At 34.7% G+C, this 18188-nt stretch overlaps 1 protein-coding gene across 1 annotated transcript in view; it reads right to left on the bottom strand.

Annotated features, from left to right (window-relative positions):
- LOC148948934 (potassium voltage-gated channel protein Shaw-like) overlaps window positions 1-18188 on the bottom strand; it is a 198779-nt gene that overhangs the window by 113372 nt on the left and 67219 nt on the right. Inside the window, exons 5-7 of the mRNA XM_089094140.1 lie at window positions 17682-17849; window positions 10212-10370; window positions 5949-6071 (exon numbers count right to left, since the gene is read on the bottom strand). Coding sequence (XP_088950266.1) covers window positions 5949-6071; window positions 10212-10370; window positions 17682-17849 — 450 coding nt within the window. The remainder of the gene's footprint in view (window positions 1-5948; window positions 6072-10211; window positions 10371-17681; window positions 17850-18188) is intronic.

Below are 18188 nucleotides of genomic sequence, written 5' to 3'. Positions count from 1 at the left end.
ATAGTGGTAGCCGAAATTTTGAAGTGACTCAGTAGCCCTACAACTCATAAGCCATTCTGTGAGTTATCCAACAAAGTTGGAAAATAATACATGTATTTGTTTAAATTACAGAGTAGTTTGTTAACATGTAAATGTCATTGTTGGTATTCTTTTTGTCATCGATAATATTTTTAATGGTAGGATCATTCCTCGTAGCGGCTGTTTCAGCAGTAATCCAATTCCTGTAGTCAGGCACATATTTTGCTTTGGGTTATGCGGGGGGCCAAATTCCCTCAGACCCTAATTTGCCCTTTAATGCTGCTCATTACTTTCAATTCAAAACTTGTTTTTTTTATTATTTAATTTCTTACTGTTTTTCAGATCTTGCCAGGAAATCTCCTTCTTTCTCCCGTGTAGCATTTCTCCTGGAAAACTGCCCAAAACTTTCCTTCCTACTGAAAATCCTCCTCGTTGAATATACTCCACCATCCCCTCCCCGCAAAAAAATTACCTAGAAAAATTTTCGTGCATTTCCCAATGACAAATGGGAAAGGAAAAATTTTCAAATAGAAAATGGAAATGGAAAAGAAAAATTTTCGTGATTTTCCCAATGGACTATATGTACAGAATATGGGCAAAATGTGTAAACTTACAGCCCTTTTCCCAGGCAGTATGGAGGATCGTGTCACCAATCATATTGGCGACTTAAAAAGGGCACTAGAGCTTTGATTTGCGTTCGAATGAGCTCTTATTTCAATCTTTTAGAACCATTTGCTTGATACGATCACCATTTTTGAAAAAAAAGACAAAACAAACAACAAATAAACGCTTACCATGATTTTTGTTCTGCCAAGAAAGAATTAAAAAATTCACATTTTCAAACAGTTCGTGGTAACGAACTGTAAGTAAGGAGCGACCCGGCTCAATGGTAACCGAAACTCTATAAAACAGGTTTTTGATACCAATAGATATATCAAAAGAATTAGATTTTAATGCCAATTTTAAATATATAACTTTCATCAAGTTTAGTGCTACACAGCAAACGCTAAGTACCTGAGAGAATTGGGCTGATTTTCGAAAAAAGAGGGAAAGACACCCTAAAAGTAATATAAGCTCGATGAAAATCCCACCATCATATTCAGCCTATAAGGGAACCCTACTATAGAGGTTTCAAGCACCTATCTAAAAAAATGTGGAATTTTCCATTTTTTGCCAGAAGAAACATCACGGATGCGTGTTTATTTGTTTGTTTTTTTGTTTTGTTTTCAGGGGTGATCGTATCGACCCAGTGGTCCTAGAAGATCGTGGGAGGGCTCATTGGAACGGGAATTAAAAGTTCTAATGCCCTTTTTAAGTGACCAAAAAAAATGGAGGGCAACTAGGCCCCCTCCCACGCTTATTTTTATCCCAAAGTCACCCGATCAAAATTTTGAGATATTCATTTTGTTCAGCGTGGTCAAAAATATGATAAATATGTCTTTTAGGATGATTTAATCCCCCGAAGTATCCAGAGGGAGGGCTAAAAGTTATGAACTTTACCCAATGTTAACATATAGTATTGGTTATTGGGAAGTATACAGAAGTTTTCAGGAGGTTTTTTTCTGGTAGTGGGAGGGAAGGATGGGTCGGGGGTTATGTTGGAGGATCTGTTCATTAAGGAAGTTTTCTTGGGGGAAGGGAAATTGCCATGAAGGGGGCGCCGGACTTGCCAGAATTATTTATTGGTTATTGGGAAGTATACAACCATTTTCAGGAAGAATTTTTTTCTGGAGGGGGGCTAGAGGAGGGGGTTAATCTGGAAAATATTTCCTTGGAGGATGTTTCTTTGGGGTAAGGGACATTTCTATGAAGGGGGCCTGGATTTCCAAGCATTATTTAAAAAACGATCAGAAATTAAATAAAAAAACCAAGTTTTTTCAACTGAAATGTAAGAAGGAATATTAGAACTTAGAACGAACAGAAATTATAACTTATGTGAGGAGGTTCTCCCCCAACTCAATACCTCGCTCTTTACGCTACAGTTTTTTTTAGTGCTTTCAAAAGAGCTATCTATTCTAATTAAACGTCCTTTGTGATTCAGGGGTTTGTGAATCAAAATTTTTTCTAACTTTTAACCTAAAGAGCGTGGTATTGACTAAGGGGAGAACCCCCTCATATACGTAATAACATATACGTATTAAAAAAAAACAATAAAAAAACAAGCGATACGGCTCACTAGTAATCGAAACTTTTAAAAACGGAATTTTGATGTCAATAAATGTATCAAAAGAATGTGTTTATAATGCTGATTCTAAATTTATAAATTTTATTAAGTTTAGTACTACTCATCAAAGGCTACGAGCCTGAGAAAATTTACTCAATTTTTTAAAGAGGGGGGGAACATCCCCTACAAGTGAAAGAATTTTAATGAAAATCACACCGTCAGAATTCAGCGTATCAGAAAACCCTATTACATAGGTTTCAAGCTCATATCTGCAAAAATCTGCAACTTTGTATTTTTTGCCGGAAGAAAAATATACGAATATAGAAGTTAGTTACGTAAGTTAATTTGTAAAGACATCCATTTAGCAAAAGAAAAGTAAAATTTTTATGCAAATAAAAGCTGCATTAACTAAAAAACGATCAGAAATTAAATAAAAAAAACGACTTTTTTCTGAAAGTAAGGAGCGACATTAAAACTTAAACCGAACAGAAATTATTCCGTATATGAAAGGGACTGTCTCCACCTCAACGCTTCACTCTTTACGCTAAAGTTAGACTCTTTCTCACAACTCTTTTTTAAACAATAAAAAACTTTAGCGTAAAGAGTGTGGCGTTGAGGAGGGGATAGTCCCTTTCATATACGGAATAATTTCTGTTCGTTTTAAGTTTTAATTTCGCTCCTTAATTTCAGTTTAAAAAACTTGTTTTTTTTATTTAATTGTTGATAGGAGCTTAAAACCTCTGCGGAGCTCTCTGATATGCTAAATCTAATGGTGTGATTTTGGTTAGGGTCACTTGACCTTTTGGGGATGTCTCGACCCTTTCGGGAAAATAAGGTAAATTTGCTCAGGCTCGTAGCTTTTGATGGGTGACAACAAATTAATGAACTTTATATCTTTGGAATCAGCATAAAAAACCAATTCTTTTAATGTATTTCTTGTTACAAAAATTCCCTTTTTGTAGTTCTTTCTTTTTAGGCAATTCTTTTTAGAGTACTATTGGGCATAGTGGTTCCTTACCTGCAGTTCGTTACCACGAAATGTTTTATTCGTAAAGATTTTTAATATGATTTTGTCCATTTACCAAAAAGTAGTTTTCATTTTCGCAATAAAGTACAAAATAAAAGACTGTCCAAGCTAAAAGTAGTGAAAATCAAAAAGTTAAATAAATAAAAGATACAGGTTCTTACCTCTGTCGAGAAATGACGCCTTACGCATTAGGTGCATTCTTGTGAATGCACAAAACCTGCCATCCATTCCTGAAAAAATTGTAAAACAGGCTGAATTTCTGTTATAATCGTTAAATTTTCTATAATGAATTCCAAAAATAAAAATAAATTCTGATTTTGCGTAAGCCCGATTACATTTTTCCATCAAATAATTCAACATTATATTTTTATGTTTTCTCATTATATTTTATGTTATTGTAGTGTTTTTATTACACCATTTTACTATTTAAGGTCAAGCTAAAAGTAGTCACAATGAATAAATTAAATAAATAAAAGAAACACATGCTTACCTTTGTCTGGAAATTACGCTCATGATTAGCTTGGAAGAAAATAGACACCTTGAGCATATATTTATTAACGTATTTATCAGTCTATGGTCTTGAGTCAACTGTCCATTTATATGCTCTGCAACCAGCGCTATGGTACATATAGAAGCATAAAGCACTCTATCAAATAAGTAAAAAATATTTTTCGAGTGAGTTTGTTCTACTACCCAAATAGCCCTCATCAATCATCATTACTATAAAGGCAAAAAAAAAAATACCGATCAAGTGGAAAATAATAAAAAAAACAATTTACTAAAAAAATAAACAAATGAGATAAATCAATGAATGCTTACCTTTTCAAATTCCAGATTCCTGTGTTAACCTTGTTTTTCTGAATAATTCACGCGACATATTTAGGTCAAGTTCCGGGTATTAGTCAAAACAAAATTTCTGATCATAATTCTTCTTTTACCTTGAATAGACTGAATATATTCAAAGCACAAGAAACTAAAAGTTAATAAATCTGATAACGACAGCCATTGCCCGGCGATGGGCTATTAATCACAATGAGTCAAGGCAGTGGGACACTCCACCTAGAACTAAGAAAGACCTTATTTTCTAGGCTAAGACTCTAAGGTTTAGACAAGACATTAAATGAACGATTTTGTTAACGCACTGTACAAAAAGGGTACTTCATCAGAACCACTATAGCCTAGTCCCCAAATTTTAATTCCTGGGAAAACTATGATATGTTTGAAAATCCACTCGTACAGAAACCAAGTACTGACTATAAATCGAAACATTTATACTTCTAATAGTAGTAATCGAATTAACGACAATGCTTCTCTACTAAGGTCCCTGCATTGACCCTGCAGTGTGATGTTACAGCAAGGTTCGATGTCGGGGTCCCAATGGGAAAGCTAAGTAGTAGGAATAAATTTCAAGGAAGTTAAAAAAAAACAAGCTGCCCTAATAGTTGCCCCGATGGCGTTAAGTATCCTCTTCTTCTTCGTTGTTACGGTTCACGGGAGGTTAATTTCCTGTTTCCAAAATGTTATTTTTATTTTAGTTAAAACTCTGAATGTCTTCACTTTTTCAGTACGTCTAGAACAAGTATCCTCGGTAAAATTAATCGTAAAGGTCTATAGGACTGATAAATGCCTTGGTAGATCCGGAGATGTAGGCTATACCATCGCTAGAATGATTTCTTACCCGGAATACTTATAGAATTCTTAGGGATATAAGCTTTTCACCAATCCTTGTTTGTTTGCAGGGAGTTGTATTACTTTTGTCCCCATTTACTGTCAGCAACCTATGGAGCGTTGATTTTTTATTAGACATGTATTAAAATAAATTTCAAATGGTACGAGCATAATCTTTTTGTCAATGCTAAATTCTTCAAGAGACTTCGGCCAAATTTGATGAAACAAGAATATTAAGACCATTTTAAAGTGCAAATCGTTTATAGAGTTGGGCACCCTTTGAGCAATCGCCCACACAATTGACCAGTGGCCAATGGACCCATGGTGAACAAATGTGTCTTTCTCTTCTCTCATATGTATCTGTAATATCGATCTGTCCGGCATTGCCTGCTTGCCTGCTCAAACATTAAGGGAGGAAAATTTTTTGACCAGTCCAAAAATAAGAAAATCCAAATTTTAAGGAAAGTGTAAATTTTTAGATCATTTTCCCAAAAGGTCTATTTTTGTTGTATTTCCTGCATTTTAGAAAAAGAGGATAGGTTTAAAATGGAAAATCTGCTATGAAACTGAGGGAGAAATGCCAATACGGACATTTCAATACCAAATATGAGTAAACAGATGTGGAGGAAGATTGCCATACGTATCAGAAGCTCTCTATACAGGGATAGAGATCTTTATTTGCTATGAATACATGAGTGTATACTTTTATTCATTGAACCCAGGATCGTATCCAGAATTTATTTTGGAGGGATTTTTACACAAGAATTTATGTTTCGGGGGGGGGGGGACAAAAAAAGTAAAAAAAACACATAAAAATTTGTCTATATACATTTTTGTTACATCTTACGAGTCAAACAAACATTTCAGGAAAGGGGTTCAAACGCCGTAGCCCCCCTGGATTCGGCCACAATTGAACCTAAATAGAAACGTACGCATGAATGGAATATCTGAAAGTAAAAGAAGCTGTTTTGAAGCATCAAACAAGGCACCAAGCTTTAAGGCACAAATAACACAGATCTCTAAAGAAAACTCTACTATTATTTTTGCTGTTGAGCCACCTAAAGCGCTTACCTTAAATGTTTGGATTAGAATTTTCAATCCGGGAGAATGTCTTGTCAGTTTAAAAAGTCGCAATATTCGTATAATTGAAAAGAATTCCAGAATTTCTGCTTCATTCATCCTCTGGGCAATCTCCTGTGGAAAGAACGCATACAATTCTTAACAACAGAGCTTATTTTTTCAATTTCAATATAAATTAGAAAATAAATTGAAATCATCTATTATGATAGATCCTTTTGAATGGACGGGTGAGAAATTTTCTAAGAGAAGACAGAAACAGACTTTTTTGATATGAAAAGATTTATGTCCAAATACACAGAAAAGAAATTTTTGATCCTTGAAATTATCTTTAGTTATTAAAATGTTCCAAAAAAAACTATTTCCTACAAACAACTGATCCGTCAATGTCTAAAGGAGATGGTCCTCGTGCGCCCGCTTAGGACATCCGGGACACAAGTCAAGTAACTCAACTCTTTCCATGTTCTGTAAAATGTGGATATTCCGTTAACAATCGTGATTTTCTTAATGTTTAGGAATGTAATTTCTTCCTATAATTTGCTAGAAAATATTTATTTCTGTCAAAAACATATTAGTCACCATTGTGTTACTGTAATTGGCCCTGCCCGGCTACCTATTGGCTAGTTATACAACCTAAGAAGCATTATAAAATCATTAAAAATCTATAGTTCAATAATAACAGATGTAATTATATATAAAAAAAAGTATCCAAAAGAAAAAATACAAACTTTAATTAATTGACCGACTATAATCCATCAATTCGTCAAATAATCAATTACGTCAAATAATGTATATTATCAAGTAATCGACGACACTGAGATTCTTACTGTGAAAAAAATTAAAAATTTAGAAATGGACTATGTGTAATTAAAAATAATATATTCAAACCTTTATGAGTATTGCTTTTTCATGTCGGTGAAATTTTATCATGTTTCTCTCTTTATCATCATCATTACCTATTCCCTAGAATTGTTCATTAGCGTAAAAACACTTGAAGTGTATCGTCATAACAACACTATTAGATTCGTTTACATCTTTTTGGACAAATTGAAGGGAACTTTAATTAACCTCTAAAAAGGTCACAAAGTACAATTAACTAAAACCAGTGTGATCTTTTGTTAAATCAAATAATTAAAGGCGACCTAAATAAGCTATTTTTATATATTTAAAATTCAACTGTTATCTTTTGTACGGTTGTCATGGCCCATGACACATGACTCATGGGTTAGCTAAAAGAATAATTTAGAAAAAGGGTTCAATTCCTTGAATATAGATTATGAAAGGGGTAAAAGTAAAAAGCAGATTAGGAATTAGGATTGCTATTGATAGAACCAAAAACTTAATTATTATGATATCCTTTTTACGACCTTTTCAAACAGTTCGTGGTACCAAACTGTAACTAAGGAAGAACTCGGGGCAATAGTAACCAAACTCTAAAAAAGGACTTTTGAGAGCTATTAATCCATCAAAAAGTTACTTTTTAGGCTGATACGAAACATATAAAATCTATTAGGTATAATGTTCCCGTCAAAAGCTATAAGCCTGAGAAACAGTGGTTTAAATCACACCGGCTGAATGAAAATTCAGCACATCAGCACATCAATCCACGCAGGGATGCGTGGTTATTTGTTTGTGTGTATAAGTTTTTTTTTTTTTTTTTTTTTTTTTTTTTTTTTTTTTACCAGGGGTAGGCCTAATCAGATCGAACCGATGACCCTAGAAGATCAGGACAACGCTTGTTCGAACAAAAGTTCTAGCCCTTTCTTTGAGTGAACAAAAATATTGTGCCGCGTGAAAGTGATGTTTTCTGCCATTTTTTGGGACTAAACTACGATATTGCCCCAAAGAGGACCGAGTTGCTGTCGATTAAAAATTTCTAAGATAGTCAATCAGTTCAAAAGTATAAAAAAGACAATATACTGAGCGTCCCAGTTGCAGATGAAGTAACACCGCACATTAGCGCTTTGATTTTTCATGAAATTAGGTTTAGTGTATAATCCCGCATCAGCTATTGGGAAGGAGGGGCGGTGAGAAATTGTTTGGGAGAGGGTGGTTCCAGATGCCTAAACGACCGTATTTCAATGAGATAATAGTCTAATTCTCCATGAGCCTTCAAATAAATACCGAAAGGGGTATGGGAGTAAGAATTAATATCTCATTTCCCTTCATTTAGACTAAGACTGAATAAGGATGCTACGGCGTGATAGCTCCCTTCTTATTGCAGAAAAACGTTTCTGTATATATATATATATATATATATATATATATATATATATATATATATATATATATATATATATATATATATATATATATATATATATATATATATATATATATATATATATATATAGTATATATATATCGTGTGTGTGTGTGTGTGTGTGTGTGTGTGTGTGTGTGTGTGTGTGTGTGTGTGTGTGTGTGTGTGTGTGTGTGTGTGTGTGTGTGTGTGTGTGTGTGTGTGTGTGTGTGTGTGTGTGTGTGTGTGTGTGTGTGTGTGTGTGTGTGTGTGTGTGTGTGTGTGTGTGTGTGTGTGTGTGTGTGTGTGTGTGTGTGTGTGTGTGTGTGTGTGTGTGTGTGTGTGTGTGTGTGTGTGTGTGTGTGTGTGTGTGTGTGTGTGTGTGTGTGTGTGTGTGTGTGTGTGTGTGTGTGTGTGTGTGTGTGTGTGTGTGTGTGTGTGTGTGTGTGTGTGTGTGTGTGTGTGTGTGTGTGTGTGTGTGTGTGTGTGTGTGTGTGTGTGTGTGTGTGTGTGTGTGTGTGTGTTAGGCCTAGGCATGATTTGAAATACGATCAGTAATTAAAAAAAATAAAAAAAGATTCAACTGAAAGTATGGAGCAACATTAAAGCTTAAATTAAACAGAGACTATTGCGTATATGAGGGAAGCTACTCCCTCCTCGACCCCTCGCTCTTTACGGTAAAGAGTTTTTTCACCAAGTCATTGAGAACGACTGCTGAAACAAAAGGAAAAAGAAACCTTTTTAAAGCACTAGAAACTTTCAGGCTTCGAACGCGGACTTAAAGAGGGAGGAGCCCTCCTCATATAAGGAATACTTTCTGTTCATTAAATTTTTTACTGTTGCTTCTTACTTTAAGCTGAATAGACTAGTTTTTTTCATTTAAAGAGTTTTATTTTTTTGTTTAAAGAAGATGTGTTTTGTAAAGGTTAGGCTTTCTAGTTCGCGGTGCCTAATTCTGATCCTTGACCTAACAAACATTAAATGACGAGGTTTCAAGGATGAAACTTGAGTAAAGAATTTTCCCATGGGAACTCAATTTCCTGAATTATTGGCCTTGTAAGGAAATACATTTTGGTGATTTTCTTATTTCCTTACGAAGATAAAATATAGAACATTGAGTTCCCACAGGAGAACCCTTGATTCCCAGCCAGGGGAACAAAATATTGTCTTAAATTAATACTAACTTGGGGATTTAAAATTTTTTGAGCACTGGGTTTGCTAAGGGGAGGGTTTGTGGGGTTCAGGCTTCTACCCAAAAGAGATGATGCCCCTGTTGAATTTATTCTCTAGTTTTATTTCCAATAAATGGAACTTTCTCTGATTGGACCCTCCCCCCTCCTTGCATCGAATATTTTGGGCCATTCCATAACAAATTTTGGTAACAATTTTCATTAGAATTGAATTTTTTTCGTAGGGGAATTCACACATTAAATACGTGGGATAAATACGTCTAAATATGTTCTTATTAAGCTTAAATTCACAGTTTTTAACCTTAATATTTTAAGTCTGCGTTATGATAATGCTTTTCTGCTTTTTCTGAAATTGCAGTACTAGCAAAAAAATTAACAATAAATCACGTAAGTGACTTACAGCAGTAACTTTATGAACATTAAATCACGATTTCTGTAAATTAATATTCTAAGACAAATTAATGGATTTATTTGTCCTTTGATAGCTTTTGCTTAATATAAATATTCTGAAAATTGCCATTTCACATCTCTTTTTGTCTTGTTCTTCTTCTTTTTGAAGTTTATTGTCATTTTTCATTAATAAATGGAGTTCAGAAAGTTACTTTTGGCCATGGACTGAGTTTCACCCCTCCCCCCCTCCATCGTGCCTTAGATACTTAGCATCTATATCGTGTTGAAACTTTACTGAAAGACTGGATACTCCGAAGGGTTGTAGGGCCACGCATAAATAGGACAATTCGTGTTCATTTTAAGTTGTAACTTAGAGTTATAATTTTCTTTAAAACACTTTTTTATTTACTTAATCAATAAAAGAGCTGTACTGACCTGTAGGATGATGTCAAAATAAAACGATACGGTTGCAATAAAATCAATTATATTGACTGGTGACGTCACAAATTTTCGTCTGCTAGGACTTACAATAAATCTTATCAAGATTTCGATGCAAAACCAGGCGTTGCACACCAATTCCAAGTAGAAAAATGCCTAAAATGAAAGAAAATCAGGGTTTCTAAATGGCAAGGATATGCAGGAAGATTTAGGGAGTATATTTTTCTTCTTTTAATTATTTGGTGAGATGTCAACATACAAGATTTCAGTTCCGGCTGACACTTCATAGATCCAAATTCTATATAATGTGAGAGCTTATAGTGTATGAGAAGGTGCAGGATACCAGAAAATCAAACAGTTCATCGTAACGAACTGTAAGAATAAATATATAATATATTTTAGTTATTTAGTACTGAACATTTGGAAACTTTTCTATATTTGACATTTACAAGTATTAATCATCAACTTTGAACGTCCGACACTAAAATTTTTCTTTTGTGAATTTAAAAATAGAGAAACAAAATGAGTTAAATCGATAATTTTTTATATTTTGACGTCAAAGCATGGTAAGGTGAAACTACTTATCAACTGTAAACTAACAAAGAGAGAAAAACTCAATGAAAAAACGACAAACGAGACTGCAGCCAGTAGAGAGATTAAATAAAAAAAACAAGTTTTTTTAAACTGAATGTAAGGAGCGACATTAAAACTTAAAACGAACAGAAATTATTCCGTATATGAAAGGGGCTGTCCCCTCCTCAATGCCTCGCTCTTTACGCTAAAGTTTTTTATTGTTTAACAAAAATAGAGTTGTGAGAATGTCAAACTTTAGCGTAAAGAGCGAGGCGTTGAGGAGGGGAAAGCCCCTTTCATATACGGAATATTCTCTGTTCGTTTTAAGTTTTAATGTCGCTCCTTGCTTTCAGTTTAAAAAACTTGTTTTTTTTATTTAATTTCTGATCGTTTTTAAGTTAATGCAGCTTTTATTTTGGCCCACCGTCATTGAATAAGTAAACAAAATTTGCATAAAAATTTTACTTTTCTTTTGCTAAATGGCTGTCTCTAAATTTGGTTCAGACGTAATTTACAAATTAACTTACGTAACGAACTTCTATATTCGTATATTTTTCTACAGATTTTTGCAGATATGAGCTTCAAACCTATGTAATAAGGTTTTCTGATACGCTGAATCCGACGGTCTGATTTTCATTAATATTCTTTCTCTTGTAGGGGATGTTTCCCCCCTCTTTAAAAAATCAGGTAAATTTTCTCAGGCTCGTAGCCTTTGATGATTAATACTAAACTTAATAAAATTTATATATTCAGAATCAGCATAATAAGCCCATTCTTTTGATACATTTATTGACATGAAAAATTCCGTTTTTAAAAGTTTCGATTACTATTGAGCTGTATCGCTTGTTTTTTTTTGTTTTTTTTTATTACGTATAGGTTATTACGTATATGAGGGGGTTCTCCCCTTATTCAATTCCAAGCTCTTTACGTTAAAAGTTAAAGTTTTGTTTAATTCACAAACCCCTTAATCACAAAGGCCGTTTAATTAGAATAGATAGCTCTTTTGAAAGCACTAAAAAAACTGTAGCGTAAAGAACGAGGTATTGACTTGGGGGCGAACCCCCTAATATACGTAAAAATTTCTGTTCGTTTTAAGTTCTAGTGTTGCTTCTTACTTTCAGTTGAAAAAACTTGATTTTTTTGAAATTCAATTTCTGATCATTTTTTAACTAATGCTTGAAAATCCGGCGCCCCCTTCATAGAAATGTCCCTTACCACAAAGAAACATCCTCCACGGAAAGATTCTCCCGAGTAGCCCGCTCCTCCAGCCCTCCTAGAAAAAAATTCTTCCTGAAAATGTCTGTATACTTTCCAATAACCAATACAATATGGAAGCAATGGACAAAGTTCATAACTTGCAGCCCTTCCCCTGGGAACTGTGGAGGATTAAGTCATCCTAAAAGACATATTTATTAGATTTTCGACTATGCTGAAGAAAATGGCTATCTCAAAATTTTAACTGAGTGACTTCGGGAAAGAAATGAGCCTTGGAGGGGGCCAAGTTGCCCTCTAATTTTTTGGTCAATTAAAATGGGAACTAGAACTTATAATTTCCGTTCCAATGAGCCCTCCTAAGATATTCTAAGACCACTGGGTCAATACGATTACCCCTGGGGAAAAGAAAAAAAAACAAGTAAACACGCATCCGTGATCTTTCTTCTGGCAAAAAATGGAAAATTCCACATTTTTGTAGATAGGAGCTTGAAACCTCTACAGTAGGGTTCTCTGATACGCTTAATATGATGATGTGATTTTCATTAAGTTTCTATTATTTGTAGAGGGTCTTTTCCCCTTTTTTCGAAAATAAGCCAAATTTTCTCAGGCGCGTAACTTTTGATGGGTAAGATTAAACTTGATGAAACTTATATATTTGAAATCACAATTAAAATCTGATTCTTTTGATAACACTGATTAATGAGATGGGTCATATCCACCGTCAAATTAAATTGTATATTCCTTGTCATTGCGTATTTAAAGAATATTGACCGCAATTTGTGCTTCGTAGTTTGCGGGAAAGTTCGCCGGAAGGGGCTAAGGTACAAAAAGTGAGGGAAAACCAGAGCGTTGTAGAGCCATGCTAGGATCACTCGGTTAAAGCTGAATTTCTTTACTACCATTTGGCTATATGCAAAGCCCGTTCGTTTCTCGAGATGTTTAATGAGTAGTGCTCTTGTGTACTTTAGTATATAGCCAAAGAGCAAGTCTAAGTACGTAATATGGTCAGCTGTTGCTATTTTATTATTGTCAAGTATGATGTATTCGGGATTTAGTATTTCAAGCCAGTTCAACAATATCACTTTCGACTTCGAACCTTCGAATTCAAGACCAATGACTGCTTACTCTCTTTCAAAAATTTAAAAATTTTCTTGAATTTTTTCAAGTTTACGGGCAATGTTTGATAAGTGATCAGCAAAGCAAACTAGGGAAAAATCTATACTTTTAGAGATACAAGATTTTAGATAATTTTCTTTTGCAGGGATCACGCTTATTATTAAAAGCTGGAGCAGAAGTAGGTGCGCCTTGACGAGCACCCTTCTTTACTGGGATTCTAACAGAAACTGTTTGCTTCTCATACTTGATCTTGATTTCGGCCTCGCGGTTTTCATACATATCTCTCATGGGTAATAGTGTGTCATATTGGACGCCACGCTTTGCTATTTCAAGTACAATCTGTTCGTGTATTAATGAGTCAAAAGCTCGTCGTATATCATATATGCCGAGAGCGACAGATTCGCCAGAATTTTCGGCATCCAATAGTACTGAATCTACCGCACTTAAAGCATGTCCACATCGAAGGCCAGGCTCGAAACGGAACTGGAAAGGCGGTGTATAGCATTTCGTATTAATTTTCTCAATAATCAAACGTTCAAATATCTTGCAAAAAGTGGCAAACACTGTTATTGGTCAAAATGATGTGCATTCCTCAGGAGGCTTTCCCTTTTTTTGGTACCGGTGCATGACTTCCGACGCAGAACGTACTAGGAACAATACCTTGTACAAGAATCATCAGGAATAAGAGGGTTAAATGTTCAATAAGCAGAAACGACGGGTTTTGTAGGTGGACCGCAGGAATTTTGTCAATAACTTGCGATCTCTTTTTTTTTTTAAGATGACGGACGAAGTTCCAAATGTCAGAAACTGATACAACACGATCGGTGCGACTTGCATGTGATAGTTGGTTATCGAGATAATATTTGAATTTTGTTCTTTTTTCTGGCCACGGGGGTGAAAACTCTTGTTCATAGTTTGCTTTCCATGACTCTAAGGGGATTGACGATGCATCAGTGGCTGGTTTTTTTTATCTTGCATGGACCTTCAAATATTATTGGGGTTTCGCAGAGCAATTTCCGATGACTTACAAATAATTTCTGCGCGATGGTTAGCTAGCTCTTTGGCAAATTTACGTTTGGTGCGAAGCCGGATTTCATTCACTATTCCGGTTCGTGGACATCCGCAATCTTTCCATATAGAGAGCCAGAATTTACCCTTATCACGCCAGAAGGGGTCTCTTCCCCTGGGTATCATTTTTTTCTGTCTACTTGACCCAAGATACTTATATTATTGATGCTGAGTGAATGCGAGCACTTTAATCGAAAGTTCAAAGAAAGGGAGTACGCCTGCTCTGGTGGTAGAAATCATCATTCCTACGTCATATTTTCGCAAGGTGTGAGTCCATAGAGGTTACAGGTCTATTTTTGTTCTCCGATTTTATTGGAGAGACTGCAAACCCAACCTATGATTCCAACAATATTAATTAGAAATCCATTTATAGTTGCTTACTTTCGCTTCAAATGAAGTACAGCAGGCTTAGCAATCTGTCAATATGCAGACGAAGACAAGGGGGATTGACGCAATGCCCACAAGCCCATTTTTGTTTCCTGCTCATTTTTTTTTACCAAAGAAGGCTTCCGCATTTTTCAAGCAAAGAATTAGAGCTTTACTCCTTTACTCCTTTCTCAAAGTAAAAACGAGTCAGAAGAATAAGAAAAAAACAAGTCAATAAGAAAATGCTGCACCCAGAAAACAATGAACACATGGGGTTCTTTCTTTCACGAAACGATGATTTCTACTCAAGCTTAAGAGCGAACTCAATAAGTTTTTATTTGATGAGCCTTTCACCCTTTAGAGACAGTCCCAAAGGAACCGCTTGAAGGATTTGTCTGTTTCTTCAACCTCTGCAAGAATCGTCACTCGTCTTAAGTCACTATTAGAGTGCCAAAATCTTGAAAGCATTGCTCCCACTTCTACTATATTTTAGAGCAGCCCACTTCTTTTTTAGCATTTTAATTAAGGTGGAAAGACAATGTGGGTGAGGAATGCAGAATTATTAGGTTTGCATTTTTCAGTACCTTTGAAAAACAACCCAACCTGAGTGGTTGTATCTCTAAACTGGATACTAGAATTTTTTCCAGTAGAGAGCATTTTATTTAATTTCCTCTGCCATTTAGGACCACAGAAGAACATTTTCATCTTGCTGTAAAATCAATAATGTTCTGATGCCTGTGTCCTTCTGTAAGTAGTTGAGCACGGTAACTATTTAGCAAACTTTTGTTTTCGCTACCTTAAACGATCCTAATGAACAGAGCTGTCATGAATTTAATTTTGTTTCCTGATCAAGTTCAGATCCCCATCCAGTAATAAAGCAGACTTGACTAAAGGAGATGATTTGCCATTTGTAAATGAATGCTTCCAATGCTACACAGGATTTTTATGTTGAAGTTGTGCCTCAACTAGTTGACTAATTTCCATTCGATCAGGACGACTTTAGCTTTATGGACATTGCAGACGAAAAAGTTGCATCAGACGGGAATATCTAAAAATTATCATTTTCCTTGGTCCAGGTGATTATTTGATCAACGGCATATGCCCGATTAATTACTAAAGCTAGATGGGGTCCATCAGGACGCCAAATAGAATGCTAAAATTTTCAAACGCACTTCAAGTGATTTGGTTCCGAGGCGACTCTTCAGCGTTTTGAAAATCAAAAGAAATGAAACAGAGAATGGGCTCAGAAACGTAATCTTGACTGCGGCAAATTCATTAAGCAAAAATAAACAAAAAAACCCTCCGATATTCACCAAGAATTCCTGGAAAAAAAATGAAGTCCGTGATCTCTACTGCGTCTGTGTCCAAACGCGTCGTCGCTTGTTTAGGTATTAAATAAAAAAAAAAGTTTTTTAACTGAAAGTAAGGAATGACGTTAAAACTTAAAACGAACAGAAATTATTCCGTAGATGAAAGGGGCTGTCCCCTCCGCAACGTTTCGCTCTTCACGCTAAAGTTTTTTATTGTTTAATAAAAATATTGTTGTGAGAAACTCAACCTTTAGCTTAAAGAGCGCGGCGTTGAGGAGGGGACAGCCCCTTTCATATACGGAATAATTTCTGTTTGTTCTTGGCTCACCGTACATGAATAATTAAAACAAAATTTGCGTATTAATTTTACTTTTATTTGGTTAAAAGGCTTTTTCGAAACTTTTTTAATTTTATTTATGAACGTTTTTATTAGTAATAAATATACGTAATTTATGAATTAACTGACGTAACGAACTTCTATATTCATATATTTTTAATACGTATATTAGGGGTTTCGTCCCCTATTCAATACCTCACTCTTGAAGCTAAAGTTCGAATTTTGTTCCTATTCTTTAAAAATGACCCCTTAATCACAAAGACCGTTATTTAGAATAAATAACTCTTATGAAAGTACAAAAAAATCTTTGGCTTAAAGAGCGAGGTATTGACTAGGGAGTGAACCCAATCATATACGTAATATTTTCTGTTCGTTTTAAGTTTTGAAATTGCTCCTTACTGTTAGTTGAAAAACTTGCTTTTTTATATTAAATTTCTGGTCTTTTTTTAAATAATGCTGGGAAATCCGGCATTATTGCTGGGAAATCCCCTTCATAGCAATGTCCCTTCCCCCATGAAAACTTCCTTCATGGAAATATCCTCCCACATAATGCCACATTTTTGTAGATAGGAGCTTGAAACCTCTACAGTAGGGTTTTCTGATACGCTGAATATGATGCTGTAATTTTCATTAAGGTTCTATAACTTTTAGGGGGTCTTTCGCCCTTTTTTCGAAAATCAGTCAAATTTTCTCAGGTGCATAACTTTTGATGGATAGGAATAAACTTGATGAAATATATATATTTGAAATAAGCATTAAAACCTGATTCTTTTGGTATATCTATTTGTATCGAAAACCCGTTTTCTAGAGTTTCGGTTATCATTGAGCCGGGACGCTCCTTACTTACAGTTCGTTACCACGAACTGTTTGATTAGAAAGAACGACTTGGATGGCGATAATAAAGATGATATGGTGTAAAAAAAATCCTTAAACAGAAGTTAGTAAATCCCAGGCCTCAAAAGGACTTCTAGTGAAATAGTTATAGCTTATAATTGGTGACTTTCATCATCTTGCTCTTATGTTTTTTCGAGTGTATACCCATAACTAGAGGTAGCAGCCTATCTGTCTTGTAAAAATGCCTCTCTCAAAGGTCAGTCTTTAATTTTTGGTTGGATACTTTCTTAGATAGTCACCCCAGAACTGCTAATTCATTTATACTTCTTCTGTATTTTATCCTATTATGGTTTTGCTCTTTTCTAGAACCTTATGCTTTGTTTTCGTATTAGTCGAATGAAAACACTGCCTGAAAATTACTTTTAAAGTATTTTTTTTTATTTTACAGATGAACCATATGAGTTTCTGTTGGGTAAATTAAAATTTCTTCATAGATTAGATTTGGGAAATTAGCAAAACAAATTTGAAGACTCCTAAGATGGTTACATGTTTTGATTTTGTGTTTTGTTAATCGGAGTAGAATATTTTATTACATTAATTAGCGTGAAGATCATATGATGACTGACTAACAAATGGGCGCATATTTACCTCGTGTGCATCCGTTCTTGTTTTGTCTAAGATCCAACTCTTTGTTGCATTAGGATATCTAGTAACAGTAATATTCTTCAATACAGGAACTCGCATGGAAGGATGGGTCTTCAAACAAAAAGATAGTACTGACACACATATGAAAAACACTGATATTGTGCTTATAGCCTGCAAAATAATAAATAGAGATAACTGTAAAATATAAATGACTAAAAATTCTACTTGATCGAAAAACATCTAGCCTCTGGTTTTCTTCCCAACGCAACGACTATTTCTATTTTGTAACTAAAAGCCATAGATTATTAAAAGTAGATATGACATAATTTTTTAATTAATGGTATTCCTCTGCCCATCTGGCTTGAAGAAAATTTTTTTTGGATTTTCTTCTTTTTACTGGTAAGAAAAGTTTTTCGCACAATTTTTATCCTGATTCCAAAACTCAACAGATTTATCACACTACCATAATTTTTATTCATCCTTTTTTATTTGTAAGAAACAACAAAATTA

This window comes from Artemia sp. Qi Xiang Cuo, chromosome 9, assembly GCF_049724085.1.
Source record: "Artemia sp. Qi Xiang Cuo chromosome 9, ASM4972408v1, whole genome shotgun sequence".
Classification (NCBI taxonomy): domain Eukaryota; kingdom Metazoa; phylum Arthropoda; class Branchiopoda; order Anostraca; family Artemiidae; genus Artemia; species Artemia sp. Qi Xiang Cuo.
This window is presented reverse-complemented; position numbering and strand designations above follow the sequence as displayed.